At 42.1% G+C, this 21,845-nt stretch overlaps 1 protein-coding gene across 1 annotated transcript in view; it reads right to left on the bottom strand.

Moving 5' to 3' along the window:
* Window positions 1–21,845, bottom strand: part of LOC138473184 (glutathione S-transferase omega-1-like) — a 171,089-nt gene that overhangs the window by 12,876 nt on the left and 136,368 nt on the right. The window contains exon 5 of the mRNA XM_069611746.1: window positions 20,668–20,774. Coding sequence (XP_069467847.1) covers window positions 20,668–20,774 — 107 coding nt within the window. The remainder of the gene's footprint in view (window positions 1–20,667; window positions 20,775–21,845) is intronic.

The raw sequence follows: 21,845 nt of genomic DNA, 5'->3' as shown, positions 1-21,845 counted from the left end.
AATATATATATATAGTACAGAAATCTGAGCCTTGAGGGGATTGCTTATATGTCAAAATATATATATATTTAAATGTACGGAGTACAAACATGCTTTGATATTCCTTTTATCTCAAGGAGTTACAGTTCTGTGCAACACTTTGTTGATATGATGGATTTTGATTAATTTCTCATACACAGGTTATGTTTGGCTTATAATGTGGCTTTTTCTTGTATATGATAATAGTATTTTTTCTATGTCTATGTCATGCACAATTTTTACATTTTTTCTTCTTAGTATTCATGATTCAGCCCCCACAGCCTCCTTAATTTCTTTTTTTGCATCATTGATGTCCCTAACGGCAGTTTGCTGCCTCTTGAATTACATGCCGCATCGCGCGGGTTCGCCCAGCGTGTTGCGGTCACGTGTCTATTTCATTCACCGTTTCCCTAACAACGGTTTCAGTCAGCGATGCACAACAGCTCGCTGCGTTCACCGCCGACACCATTCTGTGAACCCAGGTAACCGAGCTTCTTGTGGCTCATTCTACTCCGTTTACTTACCTCCTTTAACCGCACCCACTAAAGTTGGTTTCGCTTTTACAGATCGTATACTGGATCCCCTCCAGCACCCGATCGTGTTCTTTGTGAAAACATACGTCTGATATTGTTTCTTTCCTTTTCACCGCGCCTGACTCCATTCTTTAAGCGAGGTAAATTCCTTTCCTCTCGAGCACATGACAATAATTGAATGGTTGCCATCATGATTTTGTACTGATTTCCATTTTTTCTATTGTTTTTTACATATTACACCTTGACTTGAATTCTTCAAATTGGGGTATGTAACCATTATTCTTTTATGTGCTTTATGATCATTATGTCACCATTACATTTCATTTTGTATCTCTTATTTTATAAACATTTTCTTATGTTTTTGTTGATGTTACTGTTTCCTAACAACACAGACTTGCCCTGATGAAGGAGTTTACACTCCGAAATGCATTGGCATCTTAAGTCTACTTGCATAATGAAATATGTCAGCTGCGTCCTCACTAAGATTTGATTAGTGATTTTTCTTTTGATTTTTTTTATAAACAAATATATACATTACACAAACAAAGTCTTGGAACTTATTTCTTATGAACAATTCCTAGATCAGGATGAATAAAACCAACACCATTTAGAACTGTTTTTTCAAACAAAATTACCCAGATCGGGTACAAACGGAGAGCGGTTGTGTGACTAGGTTTCTCATCTAGTCTATTGCCTCACGGAGTACAAACATACCCATTGAAGAACCAATAGTCACCCAGTCTTGTATTTTAAAAAAAATTAAAGTAGAGTTTGTCAAATGATAGTGGATTCAATAAGCTGTTAGTGTATGATTAGAGATTGTATGATTAGAGATTTCAAAGAGAAAGAAATACCAGTAAAAAAATTCTAATCTTGTGCTTTTTATGGTAAAAGTTCTTCAAGAGAACGAAGAGAAAACTGGGATGAGAATCCCAGGCATCCATTCAAGTCTTGATGGTGAACCCTTATCTGTGAAAAGAGAATTGACATATAGAATGTCTATTTAATTCAGTTGTTTGTAGAATATTAATGAAAGGGTAGAGTAAGTATAGGGTCACTTACAGCAGTTACCCGTTGTCCAGTTTAAAGTCCTAACCGGAATGAAGATCCCATGTTAGGAGGGGGTAGTAGTATTTTGCAAGAAGAGGGGTCTAGGAGGTACTCAAAAGTAGATTGCTAGGTAAGAACAAGGAAAAGAAAAAAAGAAAGAAATAATCAGAATGATAACGCATGGTGTGCATAAGGTTACAAGAGAACCCTGAACCAAGCTGGTGTAAGAAGTGGCACTTACCTAATGCTAGACAGCGCTGTAAAGTGGAGACCAGATACCGGAGGTTTACCCGACTCCATTTGCAGCACCGCCGCTGTTTATATGCTCGAGGATGGTGTGACGTCATCTTTGGCAGTAGGCTTTAAGAATGCTGATAACATCTATGTTTTTACAACTGATCTCCTGCACCTTAACCAACCCCAACGCAATCCGTGCTTGCATCCACTATTTTGTTATACAGTCTTCTCCTCTCAAACAAACCAGGTGCTTTGATAATTTCTTCAAAGCATGTATTTATCTTTTACGTCCAAATGCACGATTATCAATTTCTAAGAAATCTCTTTTAGGTATTATACTTTGGAAGCAACACGTTTGATATATTTGGCTTCAAATCCAGCAAGAGCAAGCAGAAAACAAACAACCCTCTTCACGATTGTATTCACTAGGCTTCTCTTGGTGTGAAGTTCCCTACAAAATGGAATGGGCCAGGTAATTACTCTGTGAGAGCCAGTGCTTGATTGTTATGTGTGCCACATTTCTTCGATTTTCTTAAAGCTTCATCCAAAATCCTGCTTTGGGGCTTTAACAAATAAAACATTGTCCTATGGAAACATGAGTTGCTTGCTAATCCAAATGGAGCCCACCTGAATTGGAAGGTGTTTGGCATTATACTTGCCAGCAACCACAGGCATGCATATTTGTCATACAAGCTATTGTGACTAGAGGCACAGACAAAATCCAGAGTAGTAAAAACCTTTCTTGTCACCAAGATTAATGCACTCTCATGCAAGATAGATGGTGATAGCAGTCAACCACATATACTTGTTTATTCTAGTTCGCTCTCTACATAGTATCAATGACCCACAGTGCCTTTTGGTTAATAAAATTGGTGAAAATCATGTGGAGCACAAAATGGATTTGGGCATGCCATTGGTGCATAGCTAATCCATGATTCTGCTTAATTCCAACTGTAGTTTCAATCCATAATTTAAATGTTCTATCTGAAATTTGTGTCAGCTAGGAATGATATTCCTTTCAACACTGTTGTATGTTCATCCCCTAGCTCTCTCTCTTCACCAAACACTCCTGTGTACCTTTTTTAAGGACTCCTAAGGATAAACTATCCTCATGTGTAACGTGCAGATCTGTGCAAGAATTGAGGACCATTTGAAGGTTCCTTCGATGATGCCACCCTACATTTAAAATTATCTTACAGCAAACATGGAGCTTCCCTTTTGGGCTCCTTTGTAGTTTACAGACACCCAGAGATATTAGTCAGATCTAGTTTTATGACCACCAAACATGTCTGGAATGACTTGCTTAACTTAATGTTCATCCAAAATAACTTGCTTAAGAATAATGCATTATGCTTGTACTGAATCGACCAAGAAATTGATGGACAACCCATTCACACTCTAATCCGAGAAGAAAATCAGCCTGTCATTCTCCACTGTTCCAGCTTCCCGCCTCCCTTTCTACACAAACACTGGGCAGAGGAAGAGGACGACTGAGAGTAAAGAGGCTAACACTTACATATCTCATTGGACATGTCCCGTTAATCAGGCAAGGCAAAGTCAAGCACTTCAGCTTAATCACATACATCTGATACCCATTAGCTCCCCCCATACGGATGAAAGGCAGAACATAGAGACACACTCTGAGCAAGGTGAGACACGAGAAGGAGTTGATCTTGTAGGGCAAAGGCAAACCCACTGGAGCAGGACGACCGATCGAGGGATCAGAGCAAAGGGTAGGGAAACCCTGAAGATCCCTGTAAGAGGTTGTTGCCTCTGGAAAACTGAAGGATGCACAGAGAAAGACAAATCCCAGACAAGAAGAAGTCTGCATTGTGTGTCAAGGACGCCAATAACCCTCCCAGGTGAATGACAGAGTTGGAGAGGCGAGGCCAAGCCTGTGGTATCAACCTTACTTGTGAATCAAAGCTGCAGAGACAAGAAAGGAATGCACACACCTGGTCAGTTAGCGAAAGACATGAAAGGCCAGTTTGAGTCAAGGAAAGATTGAAGATGCAACAGTGTATCGCACAATTGAAGGTTGTGCGCATGGCGATGAGACGCAAAAGAAAGCAAAGACAATAGTAAACTTTAAAGTTACAGATAACTGTGAAGCCAGTGATACAGAGTAGCGCAGTGGTCCGGCGAAAGGAAGTAGCCCACTAGAAAATATTTGCAAAATGTTTGATGTCTTGTTAAAAAGCGGCAAGTGAATGAACTTTGAAATATGCAATGATCATAAATGTTGGCCAAGATGAAGAGTGAATGGGCCTAGACGAGGAGGACATGGTGGTTTTCAAAACCCTCAGGGAAGAGGAGGATTTAATGGCGGACAGCCGCAACAATGTTGGAATTGAGGAAGAATAGGACACATAGCCAGGGCATGCAGAAGCATAGGAGGCATGCAGCACAATTGGCAAGTTCCAAGAGGGGGGATAAGCTATGTTCCGCAATATAATGCAGAACCGCATGAGTATAATGCCCAAGATCCCAAGCAGGCTCAGACATATGTGCTGCAACCACAGCAGATGCAACAAGCACCATTACAAATGCAATCGCCACTAGGGCGATTGTGCGAAATAAAACCTGCCATAACGACTGGTTCACTAAAGTTTTAAAAGAAACCTTCATAGGAAAGTCTAGAATGAACTAAATAAAATCTATAAAAATGCCTTATACAATGCAAATAAAGTCTATTACGAGAACCAAATAATTAAGGCCAATAATGGAAAGAAAGAACTATTTAGAATTTTAAGGAAAATTGAAAACCCAAGACAACAGACAATTTCATTTATAACTTCTAGAGAGGACTGCGCTCTAATCCAAAAAGCCTTTACTGATAAAGTCCTATTGGCCAGAGACAAAATTAAAATGCCTGTACCAGCCATCCCTAAAGATGATCTTAGGCCTACGAGTACTTGTGACATGACTTATGATCCCTCTGGAATCACATAGATGGGACTACAAAACTTTACCTTCCAAGATATAAACATAGCAGGACTTCTGGAAATTATGAAAAGTATGCATCCCACATCCTGCTCAGGGGACATTCTTCCATCGAAGATCATTCTAGCAAATGCAAACATCTTTGCCCCATTTCTCATTCGATTTATTAATTCCTCCTTTGCTTATGAAGAGGTACCCAGATGTATAAAGCGAGTTACGGTCACACCTCTGGTCAAAAAAGTGGGGAAAGACCCCAATGACATAACCAATCTTAGACCGATCACAAATACCCAATTTATTATGAAAATTCTCAATAAAGTTCCTATGAAACAATTCCAACAATTTATGGAAAACTACAGTGTTCCTCATCAAAAACAGTCAGGCTTTAGGCCCCACTTTAGTACCAAAAGTGCTCTTGTGGACCTACAGTCAGACATGTTGAACATTGTGGATTACGGAGGATGTGGCTTGCTAGTCCTTTTGGACTTATCAGCAGCTTTTGACTTAATGTATCATGAATGGCAGCCATGGAAAAGACAATAAAGTGCTCCCCTGGGGCCATCAAATGGAACCACTCATTTCTGTCTGAAAAAGTGTCAGCTGTCCACTGGGCTAGGCTCTGTCAGATTATGTTCCAATCTCTTTTGGAGTACCACAAGGGGCATGTGTGTCCCCCTCCCCTTTTCAATCTCTATATTAGGCCGTTGTGTGATCTATTGGAGGATTTGAAAATCTGTTTGACCAATTATGCTGATACTCAGCTTCTGCTAAATTTGGACGGAAACTATGAACAGGAATCTGCAAAATTGAATGATGTCTTTAAAACTGTAAAACAGTGGATGGTGGACCACTGGATTTGCCCGAATGATGCTAAATCAGAGTTGTTGCTTTTCAGCTCACTCCCACAGAGATACAAACTTGATCAAAGATACACAGAATTTATGCTGTATGATGTGTTATCAAAACTGAGTCTAAAGTTAAAACACTGGGCACAGTTTTTGTTTGTAATGTTAGCAGAGATGCACAAGTGAACAACATTACCCATAGCACATAATGTCACTTGAAACGTCTTAGAAAAATGAGAACTTTGATCTCTGTGAAAAATTGCGAAACTCTGGCTATAGCCACCATTCTCTCGAGGATGGATTACTGTAATGCCCTATTAGGAGTTGTGTCTAAAAAGAATCTGAACACCCTAAAAGTGGTACCTCACAGTGAACATATTACCTCACATCGAAGGAATCTTCATTGGCTCCCTGTTAAAGCTAGAATCCAATTTAAAATAGCGGTCCTCACTAACAAAGCAGTATATGGCACTGCCCCAGAATACCTAAAGAAAAGAATCACTACCTACCAACCAGCTAAAACATTACGTTTAAGTAACACTATGTTGCTAAACTGTCCACAACCTGGATATTGCACCCTCCCTTTGGAATATTATTCAGATGAACCTCTGCTTGGATTGTAACCTGGCTTCATTTCGAAAGGGATTGAAAACGCATCTGTTTGAATAGTTATCAACATATCTTCGCATTGTCATACAACTCTAGGCTCAGTGTAACCAGTTTTGTTCTGTGTGTTTTATGTCTTCAAGCCCTGATGCCTCTCGGGTTTCTGGCGTGTAATAAAACCATATAAATAAAGTTCAATCGCAACAAGCACCCATGCAAACACAGCAGGAGCAAACTGAGCAAGCAGAGACACAGAAGGCCATGGTACCACAATGAAATATGACTACAGGTGCCCAGCAAGCACCCACACCCAAATTGGGGAGTGTAGTCATGGTAGGAGGAAATCCTTTTACAGGTACAGGGATGAATTTATATCCACAATAGGACAGCCCACAGAGCAACCTATGTGTTCAGTACTATCTGTGACACCAGAGCCCCCAAGAGGAACCAAGTGTCAAAGTGACGATAGGAGGCAACACATTTTCATTTCTTGTAGACACCGGAGCAACTTGTTCATTAGGGAAAATATCTAATGTCAGGTATTGCCATGAATGTGCAGGGATTCTCTGGGGCAATGAGCTTAGTTCCTTTTACAGACGAGTTACCAATCTCTATAGGAGAACATGACATGCCAATGCCATCGCTATACTCTAGGCAGACGCTAGCTAACAAATTAGGGCGTCACTTAATGACAAAACATAACATGACAATGGGCCTCATTACAAGTGTGCCGGTCTGGTAACAGCAGTGCCAGTAAGCCTACCGGTACTGTTGTTACCGGACCGACACACTATGGGCCTGCTGGCCGGAGTTGCTGTGCTCAGCAAGTCGGACCCTGCCGGGCATAGCGGCCACGATAAGCAGACCTACACGCAAGCACTGGCACTGTTACTAATGGTGCCGGTGCTTCCGTGTTCCCCATTCCCATTGAGTACTAAGGGACTCAAATGGGAATGGGGATCAACATATACCGGCGCCTGACTTCCCGGAACTCCGGGGTCATGATCCCCTGGTAATTCCAGCAAGCCAGGCATCAGTAAATATTGCAAGTCCGGCGGCAACCTGCTGGTTTGACCGGCACGGCTACCGCTGGAATTGTAATGAGGCCCAATATATTTTATTGACAAATTAATAGTGTGTTCCACTCTAGGAATACATTATATGAATGTGAGAGAGTTTATATTAGCTTTTACAGTCCAGAAAGTCTTAAGAAAAGTTCCCTTAGACAGAAGTATTTTTGTATGGAGTGACTGTTTTATTCTTATGGCTGCCCAGATTGATAGGTAAACTATTAAGAATACCTGATGAGTTTTTTATAAGACCAGATACCCCTATGTATGATGAAGAAGGACAGATTGTCCACTTGAATTTAGAAGCGGCAGTGGTTAGAGAGGAAAGGGTGCCTCTTCATGGGACAGATGATGACACAAGAGGATGGAGAACAGTGATAGCCCTCAGTGAAGGATACATGCTGGCAGATTTGACATACGAGGAGCTGTTTAAGGAGGAGTATTCAGATGATGAATTAGTATTTTTCATAAGTCTCACTTGCTGGACTAAAGAAGAGAATAGAGAAATAACACAGAGAATGGTGCTGGTAAAAAAGAAACGGTCATTTTTCCAGGAAGATTTAGAGAAAGTGCCACATATTTTATGGACCACAAGTCCATATGATGTGGGTCTATTAAAAGGAGTAAGAGCAGTTCAAATCAAGCTTAAACCAGGAGCTCCTTTGCCACGTGCAAAGCAATATCCCATGTCCAGAGAGGTGGATGAAGGAATATTCAAGACCATTTCTGCTTTAATGAAGCAAGGAATATTGGAGCCAAACGATTCTCCATGTAACACGGCTGTGTACCCAGTTAGAAAATCAATGGGGGGCCGTGGAGATTTATACAGGACCTTTGCCCCCTAAAAAACAATATAGTTGAAGCAGAGTTTCCCTTAGTTCCAAACTCTGTGACAATATTGTGCAGCATCCCATCAAAGGCCAAATATTTCACAGTCATAGATTTAAAAAACACATTATTTTCAATTCCCCTTCACGAAGACTCAAAGGATTTGACTTCATTTTCGTATCGAAATATCTGCCTGAAACATACTCATTTGCCCCAGGGGTACTGTGAGTCCCCTTCAATCTTTAACAGAGTCCTTCAGATGGAGTTATGCAATGTTCAGCTCGAAAACACAATAGTTCAATATGTGGACGACATTTTGTTGTGTAGTGAGACAGAAGAAAGATTAAGAGAAGATTCGGTTAAGCTCATGACTATATTCTCAGAGAAAGGATATAAAGTAGACAAAGAGAAGCTACAATACTGTCAGGAAGAGGTCTTGTACATAGGACAACTCATTTCTCATGAAGGAAGAAAAGTGGCACCTGAGAGAGCAGAGGCAATAATGAAGACCTCAGAATCTAAAACAGTGAGGGAAATGCAACACTTTCTAGGCCTATGTTACTATTGTAGGGCCTGGGTTTTCGATTACAGTACATATATTCAACCACTTTTAAACAGGTTTAAAGAAGCACATGTGGGCAAAAGCAAAATAATATGGACAGGTGAGATAACTGAAGGATTTGAAGAATTAAAAAAGGAAATCAGCAGAGCCCCGGTGTTAGGAATTCCAGATTATCATGAAGAATCTTACTTATCTTCTCATTCAAATGGAGAAGTCATGATGGCAGTCCTTACACTGAAAATGACATTAGGACATGGACATAAGCCATTGACCTATTATAGTAGGATTTTAGATCCAATTGTGAAAGGGCATTATCCTTGTGAGCAGCCTTTAGCTGCTGCTGCATTCACGATTAAAAAGGCTTCAAGTATAATGATGGGGGTGTTCAGTAACTCTATTTTTAGAGCATGCATTATTTTGCAGTTTTAGAGAAGCCAAGAAGTACATTGACTACACAAAGAGCATCAGGATACAAGGTAATTATATTGAATCCTGTGATTACAATTGTCAGATGTAAGCCAGTGAACCCAGCAACATTCATAGCAGAACCAGTAGGGAAGGATGATTATGTAAATGATTGCACAACGTATATTGAATGTTATGATGATATTCCCCAAGCAAGAGAAAATGCTATCGGGAGGGGGGAAGTTCTCTTTGTTGATGGTTCTTCAGAAATTGATAGAAAAACTGGTGAAAGGCATACTGGATCAGCAGTAGTAAAGCTGAACCAAGAGAGTGAATTTGAGGTAGTGACAAGCGTGAGATGAGGAAGTGATGATGTACTCTCTCTCTGCCTATGTGACGTCAACTGTACATGCAGGTCTCTTGTGTTGGAAATGGAGGGGCCTCCTCCATGCAGACAGCACTCTACACTAAAAGAGATGACGTAATTTCTCGCAGAAATAAAGCCATAGGCTTAGAAGCCAAAAAGGCAGACTATTTCCCAATCATTTCTAATTTTGAAATAGAAAGTATTAAATAGATGACAGATGTTGGTAAATGAGGGCTTTAGCATGCTGTCTATTGTCCAGTTAATTGAAATCTAAGGTCGAGCACCACAATAAGAGAAGGATTTATGGAAAAGGAGGGGGTGTTTATCCCCCACTGAGGAAATTTGGAGACAGGATAGCACTGGAAAGCCAGTTATGCCTCTAGCATTATTGAGGGTAGCGGTGGAGCAGCTCCACTACCCCATACATGTGACTCAGGAGAGTCTATCTGCTACAATTGCAGAAGAGTGGTTCTCACCAAATCTGTTAGAGCTTGTGGCACAGTTTATTGTAAATTGCATCGTATGCCAGAAAGTTACTGCAGGGCACACCTTGGGAACAGTGAGAGGAGCAATTCCTAAACCCAATGACCCATTTCAGCATCTAAATATAGATTATGTGGACATCCTGCAGACATACAACAGCTACAGATATGTGTTGGTTGTGGCATGTCATTTTTATAGATGGATCGAGGCAGGTCCATGCACACACCCAGATGCTACTTGCGCTGCCAAATTCCTTGTGTGTGAGGTGTTCTCAAGATGGGGTGTGTGCGAGGTTTTGTGGTCTGACAATGGACTGCATTTTGTAAATGAACTATTCAAACAAATAGGTATTCTATTAGGCATTAAGCATGTGTTTTCCTCCACGTATCACCCACAGGAAAATGGCATCTGTGAATGATTAAATGGATTACTGAAGGAGAGGATTGCGAAAGTAAAGATGACTTTAAAGAGGGGATGGCTACACTGTCTACCCATTGCCTTATACGCCCTAAGAAACCAGCCTGGCTCAGATCACCATTTAACTTATCATGGGTTGGTGACTGGACGCCATATGAGAAACCCCTTGCTCCTCAAACTAGATTAAAAACGTATGCCCATAGTGTAGCGAAGGTGCTAAGTGATGAGATGCATGATTATCTAACAGCAATGACTGCAAGTGTTTCTTTCATGTCTCAACAGGTCAATAAATGTATGTTGTTTATACATACATATTACTGTCTAACCTGCTTTAGTAAGGAGATACGCAAATATAGTGATGTTTTTTGGCCATCCTAAAAAAAATGATATTATTTCCAGAATAATCATAGCAATAAACGTGCAGTTATTGATATAAATGTGTGATTCATAGAGACTTACAGAGTTATATATTGAAATTCTAAGCAAAAATGGGGAGGTTTCAGAATATAAAAGGCTGATTGCCATCAAGAAAGTCGATGAGCTTTCGTAGAGTAATACTTGTGATATCATTCTGTGTTATGATTTGCATTTTCCTCCTGATCTTTATGGCATTTAGACATGTTATAGGAAATGATACAGACATGGAGGGGAACAATGAAACTGTTACTATTGCCCATGATGAAAGCACAAACAGTATCCTTTATAATCTCACTAGGCATTGATTTCAAAATAAAAGGGAGGTTGGGGAATACTATGAAGATATAAATACATATCTTGATAATTCGGCTCATTTAAAAAATAACCTATGGTGTCAGCACATGAAAGAGATGGGACAGAGAATGTCAGATGAAAGCAGATATGTCTGTTCCTTAGTACCGTATGCCATGAACGCAGCAAGGACATTTATTGCCAAAGAGATGCCTGCACATGATGCACTATGTCTCAGTCATCTAGCAGTGTGTACAACCAGAAGCAAATTCAGAGGAAAATGGGCAACTTTACGATGGCGATGCAGAGGAACATTTCCATGTGAAGATACTTATGTTAAGACAAAAAGGATGGAAAATGGAATGGGATGGACAAGCAATAAACATATGTATCCATCCCAGATTGGAGAACAAATACAAATTGTAGAGATGAAGAGGATGGACTGCTCAGATATGGCTGAAAGAGCAGGAGAACCAGGATTCTGGGAGAGACCTCAGCTATTGGTATATGGGTGTGTGGCCGCTAGTACAAGTTGGGTAGATGGACTATAATCTTGCCCTGCACACTTATTGAGGAAAGAACCAGTAAGCATAGTGCAAATAGTGACTGACGGATGCCTAGAATCATGGGGCAAGTATTCCAAGTTACTAACGTGTTGACAACGAAGCAGGACCACTATCTATAATACTATTGAAGAATGCAACAACATGCTTCAAGAATGGAGGCTTGGTTCTGGTTGGAAAGTACAAAGGCTGTGAACAGATACTTGAGGTTCCAGGAATGAATGGAGGAACTGCCGTACTGACGGACCGAAATTGGGCATGTGGATCCAGAGTTTACATGCAGTTGTCTGAGAATTGGGGAGGGCTGGAGAGGAAGAATTATTTCTCATCAAAATCACAAAAAGGCCTATGGAGACATTCTAGATGAGCATAAACTGTTTAGCAAGACATCAATGATAATTGCATCTATATTCATGCCAGGACTCCAGACTACAGTGAACGTGAACTGGCTGCAGATTACCAGATGGGACCTGCTGCAAACAATCAATGCAACAATCAAAGGATTGAATGCAATCAGAGAAGAATTGAGATCCATCAGGCTGATGACTCTGCAGAACAGGTATGTCTTGGACTTAATTACAGCAATGGAAGGATGTGTGTTCACCACGGTTGGGCCTTCTTGCTGTACATTCACACCATCCCATGATGGAGAAAATGGGACCCTGACAGAAGCAATAACTATGCTGACAACCCTGCATACAAAGATGGAAGATGAAGTTGATGAGACACCTTGAGATGACGCGTTCTCATTTCTATTGTCATGGATTCCAACCTGGCTGGTGAATGCTTTCAAAATACTCTGAGCAATATGTGCGTTGGTATTGCTAGGATTCTGTCTTATAAGGATCATCTTGGGACAGCGCCAGAAGACAGCCAAGAAAGCTATTGGGATGAAGATAATGATTGGCATAGATGCAGGAACCGGTGAGCAGATGCAAAATGAAGAAAGTAAGTGAGAATTTAAAGAGAAGCACCTTTGCACCCCCAGGAACAAAGTTATACTATCCCAACGATCCTAAAAAATATGTAGGACATTGTATATTCTGTCCAGCATCAGGAGAATGCTGTCACATTACCCGGAGTGTGGTGGAACATATAAAGAATGCGGGTCACCTGAGGGGGTTGACAAAGATGTGGATTCCAAAGAAACAACAGCATGAAGAGAAGGTGAAGAAAATTGAAGAGAAGAATATGGTTGAGGACTCGACCAGAGGGGGGGAATGTAGAGGAGCAGGTGGGCGCCCTTTCCCTCCTCACCGCCATCATACTGGAACAGCCGGAGAACACCTCATGTGTTATGCCTATACTGCATCGAGTGTACGAGAGACGATATGCACTCAGACAACCATATTGAATGTATCCTCGCACTGAGAGAGTGGAAGGATATTGTGTGGAAGGATGTCAGCACGCACAATTGGACATCATGTAATGCTGAGTGAAATCTGACAAGGGTAGAGTGACGTTATGGAGAAGATATACTAGGACATACTGAAACAATGTGAAAATACGTAAGAGTGATGATGTAACTGAAGTGGCAAGAGAAACAAAAAGATAAATGTATCACATACAAAGAAGACAAAGTAACTTGCTGATCAATATGTGTAAATATGCAGCAACAGTTAGTTAGTGGAGACATAAAGAAGCTTGGTATAGAGGAAAATATAACGTGGCAGGGAGGGTCATGAAAGGAGAAATTGATGCTGGCTCGTGCAAAGATTCAATTCAGCTACCGCAGAGTCAGGCCAGGGGTGCAGAGTCAGGAGATGCTGGAAAACAGCTTTGTGTGCAAAACGAAGAGGAGTTGGCCTGGGATCAAGGATGCTATTTATAAGTAATAGCTGTAAAGTACAAAGGGAGGCAGACAGGTAAGTCATGGGCATGAGACATATTTTCTCTTAGTTTAAAGAAGAAGAAAACATTCAGTATTGGACGATTAAAAGTGTATAAAGTCTACACAAGATTGAGAGAGCAGGTCTCTAGAGGCCAAGAGGAGCAATGACACCTAGCATAATTAAATTAAATAGCAGTAAATAAGAGGTCGAAATGGACAAACGTGTGGTCTCTTCACACGTGATTCAGGAGGCAAAAACAAGGGCTATTCCTTAAGCTTTGGATGTAGATAGTGATGTGCTCACACTCCCTTGAGTGTGCCAGATCAGAGACTAGACTACAAGGTCAACTACAGATGGGAAACCTTGGCTCATGATAAGAGATAATCGACCAATTGGGAAAGTGGGGAGTAATCTGGCATGACTCAAGCACCTGGGTTTCGTTTTTGCTTACCTGCTGCTAGCTGAGCCAAACGTCCAAGGGTGGGTGGGAATGCCAACGAATCAGTGGGTCTATGGGAAAACTTGCCATACAATGTTGCATAAACCAATGCGCAGCCACTTTGTTCACTATAATCAGTATTATACGTATTTCGAGGTAGTTCGAGGCATGTCTTACAGATAAGAGACAGACAATGAAGTACTAACCCATATGTATTCTATAAGTAGATATGCTCCCCTAACCAATCCCTCCCGTCAATAGGTTTTACAGTTCGCCACGTAGGATGATGTCATAGATTACTCATATTTGGGTATAAGACCTCTGTGTAATCAAGTTTGTGTGTGAGTGTACAAGCATCAGTTCGATGTCTGCTAGTTGACCCTGCTTTATTAAATTGAGAATAAAGTAGTACGTTGCCATATTCTTTGAGTCTGTCTCATTATTTGGCCTAAGATCTTTATTGGTAATCCCATCTAGCACAAGAGACGCTTCAAGGTGTTAGAACACATTAGTGTCAGGAGTTTGCGCCCAACATTAATGTATGACTGGCTCCCAACATCTGCGTGTGGGCTGGGAGCACATTGCAACGGACCGTCTCTCTGAAATGCTGGGAAAAAAAGCATTTATCTTCATTGTTTGGAAGATGGAAATTCAAGTGTGACAGCTGCGGCTGTTGTACTTAAAGAAAAATTCATGACAGGGTGAGAAATTACATTGCACCTCCCCCTGCACTTGTACACAGCAAGCACAGGTGGATGATACTAATTTCTGTGCATTTAAAAGTGCATTCCATTCTACTAGAAATTACATGAACACCGGGTGGTGGCACTTAAACTGCTTTGTGGTACTCAAAAGGGTGCTTTTCTGAAGTGTAAACACAGAAGTATGCTTCCTTGAAAACATAACAAAAGGGTTGTTTTTTTTGCATTCTGCAGGTTGGCACTAACCAAGGCATTGAAGTACTCTGATTGTGAAAGCCATAGCTGGGCTTTGATGTCTTATCTTTTATTATTGGGTTTGGGCAGACACAAGTGTGAAATGGAGAATGCTAGTGGCCCCTTTCCCCGACAAGTCACAGCTCACTGGGAAAGGGCCATTAGCATTCCAAAGCCCCTCATTCTGTGTATTCTCCACAGTAAATTCTTGAATCACATAAGCCTGAAACAGTGTAATGCATGAACACTTGCACATTGTATTCAGAAAATGCTTGTGTGAAACAATTCTGTGATGTGAAGACAAGTAGGGCAAGACACAGGGATGTCTGGTTGTTTTGTGCAGGTAAGACATTTTCAAGCATCAGGGTGCTGTAACTGTTTACAGACTCTGATTTCGGGAATAAGGGGTGTTTCAAATGACTGTTGAAAACAAGGAAAGGGGTTATTTTGTGAAAATGGGGGCGAGCAAGGATACAACTTTAAACGGAGAGTGCAACCACCAGGCATGAACACCACTGCTGGGGTCCACCTGCATTGTAATATCACTGTAACAGCTCCTTCCACGGACCAACCTGTTCTTCAATGTATGCAGCATTAGTGTTACATCTGTAGAGGCTCCCAGCTGCTCTTGTTGTGCGAGGGGCGATTTACAGCTGTCCCATAAGATCGCTAGCACTCACCAACCTCTGATCCTAACCAGACCCAAGCAACTGACCATTTGGGTTGGGAGGACCCAAAGATCATCAATCGCAAGGTATCCGAGCATTTGAAAGTCCTTACAAAGGAGCCCAAAGGGCCTAATTTAGGGCTGGGTACCCCACTGCTTGACAGTTCCTAGTTTGACGACTTCTAAAAGCAATGCCTAGTCCACCACCGTCAGGGGGATAGAATGATAGATTTGTATCTATCTCCCTGCTTGTTCTAAGTGATACTAGTACCGTGAGTGGGGATTGGCCCAGTGGTTTCCCCAAGGTACTTACTGAGAATAATAATTTAATATTTATATAGTGCTTTGAGCCAAAGCACTTTACACAGCACATATTTACATACATTATTATTACCCAATCGAAATTGGTACTCGCTTTATCGACCTCAGAAGGATAAAAGGCTGAGTCGGCTGTAACAGGATTTGAACCTGCGACCTACAGATGGAACACAGATCACAGCATTGAGTGCTTAACCCACTGAGCCATCTTACCGGCACTGTGACTTTACCAAGCCCTAGGGAAACTCAACTGATGGTAACTGTGGTTTACTTCATTTCACCTGATATCTTCACAGTGGGGAAGTAAGAGGGTGGTTGATAAAGAATCCTATGCTGCAAGGGACAAGTGGGTCTTTGGGGCTCATCTGGTCTACACATGCAGGGTTGGTCTGGGGTATACAATTGTCTCGGGCACTAATGAAAAAGTGGTGCACAGTTGCAAAAGGCAATTCATTCCTTTTGTGACAGACTGTTTGAATAGTACCCAAGGGGGAGTTGTTTGATCAAATGTAATGCAAATTGTGCAATTTAAAGATTTATTCCGCAACAAACTACTAGCTGCATAGTAACTCATCAAACTGGCCCACATTGCAAAATAAGTGGCCCACTTTGACCAAAGAAACTGGCCCCGACACTAGCATTTTGCGGTTCGGCCATGGGCCTGTTGCCCGATAGGCTAGTCCGTGCCTGCACACATGCCACAGTTGGTAGCGCCAAGACTGTGGCAGTGAATTCCAAAGGGAAGACCCTGGAGGGTGAAGGGATCTACCTCTGTAACATGTTTGTTTCTGAAGACAGGGGAGGAGCAATGTGAAAAGCTGTAAAGCTGACCTTTGCCCCCTGGCCTGCTGGTAGGGTGTACAGGTTTGTATAAGTAGTTCAGTGCCTGATCATAGACGGCTTCGTGGGTCAATCGGAGTGCCTTAAAATAAATGTGTATTTAATGACAGCCTGAGAAGGCCCAGAAGATTGAGATGTATATATTACAGACACCTTTCAATCGTGTAAGTACAATTAGCATTATGACAAAAATTGTCTGTGTTCCAATAAAATATTATTTTACTAGATGAATGGCAGCCCTGGTTCTATCACTAGTGCAAAATTGTGCCTGGTGCAAAAATGCACAGAAAGATGCTTTTCATACTATGGCAATGTTTGCCTTAGTGCCAATTGCATTTTCACAAATCAAAGGTTTCTGTAATAGTCCCCTTGGTCTGTTTTTTGTAAGGTCAAAACTCAGTCATCTGGTTTAGCTCTTTGCAGTTTAAGAATTGTTTTAGATTGGTGCAGCGCTCAAACTCAACGTGCTCGTCTTGGAAACTGAATGATGCTATGCGTCATTGGTTTGATAGTCCAGCCATGGTCAACTCTGCCCTTCATCACCCAGAGGTTGATAAAGTGAGTACCGAGAGTGTGTAATAATAACAACACTGGGTATTACAGTGCTTAGAATCTGGAGGAATCCATCATGTAGCACTATATAAATCACAAGATTATTAAGCAGGAAGGGAAACATAGATACTATTACAATAGTCTGGCCTGGACATTGCCACTGCCAGTACAAGGGAAATTCATTCAGGAACCTATAGGATAAAGGAGAACCATTCTCTCAACAACCTCTAATGATAGCAGGTAGATTTTATAGTAGTCTTTATTAGTGGGATGAATTTTATTTCACTGTCGTAAAAGACAAGACGATTTTGTACTTGAGAAGTACAGCCGGGTATAGCCAGAGGAGCTAAAACCTGAGGCCAAGATAATGGTAAACAGATCGGGTCAAACAAATTCTTTAACAGACTCACAAATTAAGTATTGAAGCTGAGGCACTCAGCGGCTTTGACTATGAGTGACTAGTCAGGGACGTCAATGCTATCTCCAGGGTCTTCATGGACTTTGAGATGGGGCTGTTTACAAGTAGAATCCAATGTCATAACTGTTAAGAATTACAGCTGAAGTGATCATACGTTTTAATAAGGATCATCAGTATGGCTGATCCCTGGGGCACTCTGCTGCTCATAATGTTGACTGGTGGAAAGAAATTACCAAGTTTAACTTAACAATACTTTCTTCCTACGGTCATGAGAATTATTTCAGTGCCTCAGCTGTGGTGGAGCCCAGACTGGTCATCATTAAGTAGACCATGTGTCTCGCAATGGGCAGATAGTTGGGTGGTAGCCCTTTCACAAAATTTGGCTACACTGGATGTTCCTGAGATGATTGAAAGCTTCTTTTGAATTATCCTAATCCGAATGTTTAGGAGCAAACACATGTTTCAACCTTACATTTCCTTTGTGTTCCCTTTTCTTTTAAAGATGATCCTAATTAAAATGAGATACACATGATTTACAATGTGTCTCTGGTGTTAAATTTCTTTATTCAGGGCCTCATTACAACCTTGGTGCTAAGTGCACCAACTTTACCACCATGGTGTAAACTCCGTTTACACCATGGTGGATGGCGGATTTACCGCCCCATTACAAGGTGAGTGGGGCGGTAAATCCCCATTTCCCATTTTCCCTTCCCCATTCCCATTTTTGCCCCATAGGGCATAATGGGAGTGGGGAAGGCGCTAATTACGGCACCGTAAATTACGGTGCCGTAATTAGCACCAAGGTGCCTTAGCACCATGGAACTTAACGCCTGCAAAAAGCAGGCGTTAAGGTGGGAATCAGGCGTTAAGGGTTAACGGTGGCGTTAACCCTTAACGCCTGAGTTGTAATGAGGCCCTCAGTGTATTAATGTAGTCCTCTGGATTTTTGTTCAGCCTCCTGCCCTCTTGATGGCTTGTCTTTTGTTGCTCAACCACAGCTACAAAAAGGTGAGCCAATGGTAGCTCAGGGAACCCGTATACCACCTATATCAGTAGCCCATGCGCTATCCTGCCTTTATTAGTAGTCTACTTGTACTGTACATTTGGGCTCCTTGGAAAGCTCCTAAAATCTGGGCCCAGTCGTGGGGGATCTTGTGACACACAGAAAGCAACAATTAAAATAATAAATGTAATCCTGCTCACTTTGCTCAGCTTGTAAACCATAAGGGTGTGGGACCTCCTCGGACACAGGAGGACCAAAGTAAGAAGCAGCTCCAGAGGCTCCTACCCTACAAGGTTCCCAAAACAGGACTTGGAAGGTGGAATGGGCACTGGGAAATACATTACATGGGGTTGATGGGCCTACACAGGCCAAAGCTTATCCTATGTCAGTGCCAATCCAGTTGCACTTCAAGACCAGACTATCCCCTCCTCTTCCCTGAAACCACCACAGATTCAAATGGGCCTCCCACAGCCTGATAACCTTTCCAAATTGCTTTGCCATATGACCCACTCTATTCTGCTCTTTCAAACTCAAATATTTCCAGTTATAGTCTTCCTCTATGGGCCATATCGACATGCTACCCGACAATGTGTTTGCATCACAATACCCAACCAACTTGTCCAACTCTGCCAGCTAACATGACCTCTTTTTGTAGCATCTCGCTGGGTGGTTGCTCACTAATAGGTTGGTTGCTCAATCAGTTCTGTGACTGGCCTCAGGGTGATGTGTGAAAGAGGACACCCTAGCCCCATCTAATGTGTCTTGTACCATGACTAGCTTCCTTATTTCTTCACCCCAATGTGTCCAATCCCTACCAACCCATTTTGTTGGCCATGTATAGCTTTTGCTGGACTCTGGCCAGCACCAGTTCTTCATCAGCAAATTGAGAGGCCAACCTCAGGGTGCTCAAGTCACTGCAGAGCCCATGCTCTCTTCTCTCCTGTCCCTTGAAGCGCTGACTAGCCTGCCATGCCCCAGAGTGCTATTTGGTTGTGCACTTCCAGCCCTTCTTACTGGTGTCTCCTTTCCTCAGGCCACTAAGGCCCCTCCTATTATGGATGATACACAACCCTCTCCCCCCTTATTCACTTTCATTACACATGATGTGGTCTTGTTGGGCCCCTTCTTCTCACTCACATCAGCCTAATCCCTCGCCATCTAGGGTACCATACTAGTATCTTTGCTGCCACTCTCATTCTACATGGAGATAATACCTCCCAAGTGTCTACCTCATTCCTTCTGGTCACCCATTCTCTTTCTTTGAGATCCTCTCTATTCCCCCCCCCCACCTCCTGTGACTTTACTTGTAGCAGTCCCCTGGTCATTCCCCCAGCCATCTCTGCTGTTTTTCTGTGCTCCTCATTCCCTTTCCCCTTTTTGGGGGACTCACATGTGCTCCCCCACCCTGTTGGCAGTAAACACACAGGCCAGGCAGCCATGGGACAGCCTTGAGATAAACACCAAGTTTGGCACTCCATATGTATATATCAGGCCAAGCATACACATGTACATGTTCTGCCAGCATGCTTGACTTGCCAGACCACCTGAATCTCTACAGAAAAGATGTCTCTATTGGCTTCTGCCTGTCATCCTTATGAGCCGGCAAAGAGACAAAATGGCTCCCCTAGCTTGCTTGCACCTTTTTCCCCATCCCCACTGCACCCAGGGACCAATCAGAGATGGCGGGTTTGAATGAAGGCGCCCAAGGCAGAAGTCATGCTCTGCACTTCCAAGAGGATTAAGGGAGAGAGCATACTCTTTCATGTAATATGGTCACAATTTAAAGCTATTCCCCACACCTGCATGTCATCATATTGTTCAGTCAAATTATAAAGGAGCATTCCCACAAATTCCACAAACAATTTGACCCTTCTTCTCTCCGATCATGATTATCATGAAAGTAGGATTCTCCAAGTGTACTCCAATTTATTGGTGAGGTACCAACTCTTAACAGAATGTCTTCACATGTGTGGCCCTTAAAGGATTGTCATTGAACCAATGAAAGTAATGAAAGTAATGAAATCTTACTCCTCGACACCGAAGGCTCCCACTCGTTCAAACGAAGGCCACATCATGTAATCGATCATGGATACGGTATCTCCCCCAAAGTAAGGCGTGTTCTTATTCAAAAGGATCTAAAATACATAAATGACAACATAATGATTTAATGTTGAAAACCCTAGAAACAAAACATTTTTAAAAAAGTATTTACAGCATATAGTATAGTAAATGGCAAGTATTGCAGTCACATTTGTGATATCTGAATAGAAGATAAAATGAACATAATAGTTCATAGAGTATTGCCGTGTTTATTGGAATTACATTATGTCTAAATTCAAAGACATCACAACATATTTTTTGAATGGTGAGTTGTAAAGTGTTGCTTTAGGGAAGTGGGGGAGAGATGCGGTACAGTACATTACATATGTCTGTCCAGTGGAAGAGAACTCCACAGCATGCCTGTTGCTTGGTGTACTTTAGGTGCTAGGCCTAGAGTGGCCTGGGATGCAACCAGAAGGCGAATGGCTGAATATCGCCCTGTGGCAGCCCAGCCAATGAGCGCAATGCCCTTCAGTTGGAGGACCCATAGATGGAGCAAGGAGCAAGACATGCAGCAGGCAGGTGGGGTGGCCAGTACAAGGAGTACCAAACATTGACTTGACCCGTCAAGGAAGTTGTACTCCCTCTGCCCATATATGATTTTCTGTATATGTCGGTCTCTGTGAATGGGTGCGGCAGAGGCCGGACCTAGCTTACACAATTTCATGTGTGCCCTTCCAACCTAACCTCCATCTGGCCATGATGCTCTCCTTCATCTCTGTGGCCTCTCTTGAAGCTGAAAAACATACATCACCCCCTGCCCTTTCTTATGCACACGTTAACAAATAATCTGTCATGGTAAATGTTTGCTATTGAGCAGAGTTTTCATTAACATGAATTATGTATGAGGCCTCAGATCTAGGTGGCAGCTTGGTGATGAATTTAGGATGAGATATAGACCACACGCGTTTTGGACTTGCACTTTTTAAAAATGTTCTCCTAATTTAATTGTGGTGACAGGTTGAGTATAGTTCTTGCGAGTTATTCACGCACCATATTTGGGATTTTAGAAACTGGCAATCCCAAGACTTGCCAGAGCCAAATCATGCCCAAACACAGGAGTACGTTCAGAGAGCGGATCAGGAACCCAAAGCTCATGGAGAGCT

Source organism: Ambystoma mexicanum, chromosome 8, assembly GCF_040938575.1.
Source record: "Ambystoma mexicanum isolate Mex_15411 chromosome 8, UKY_AmexF1_1, whole genome shotgun sequence".
Lineage (NCBI taxonomy): Eukaryota > Metazoa > Chordata > Amphibia > Caudata > Ambystomatidae > Ambystoma > Ambystoma mexicanum.
Note: the sequence above shows the minus strand (reverse complement) of the source record. Positions and strands in the feature narration are given on the sequence as shown.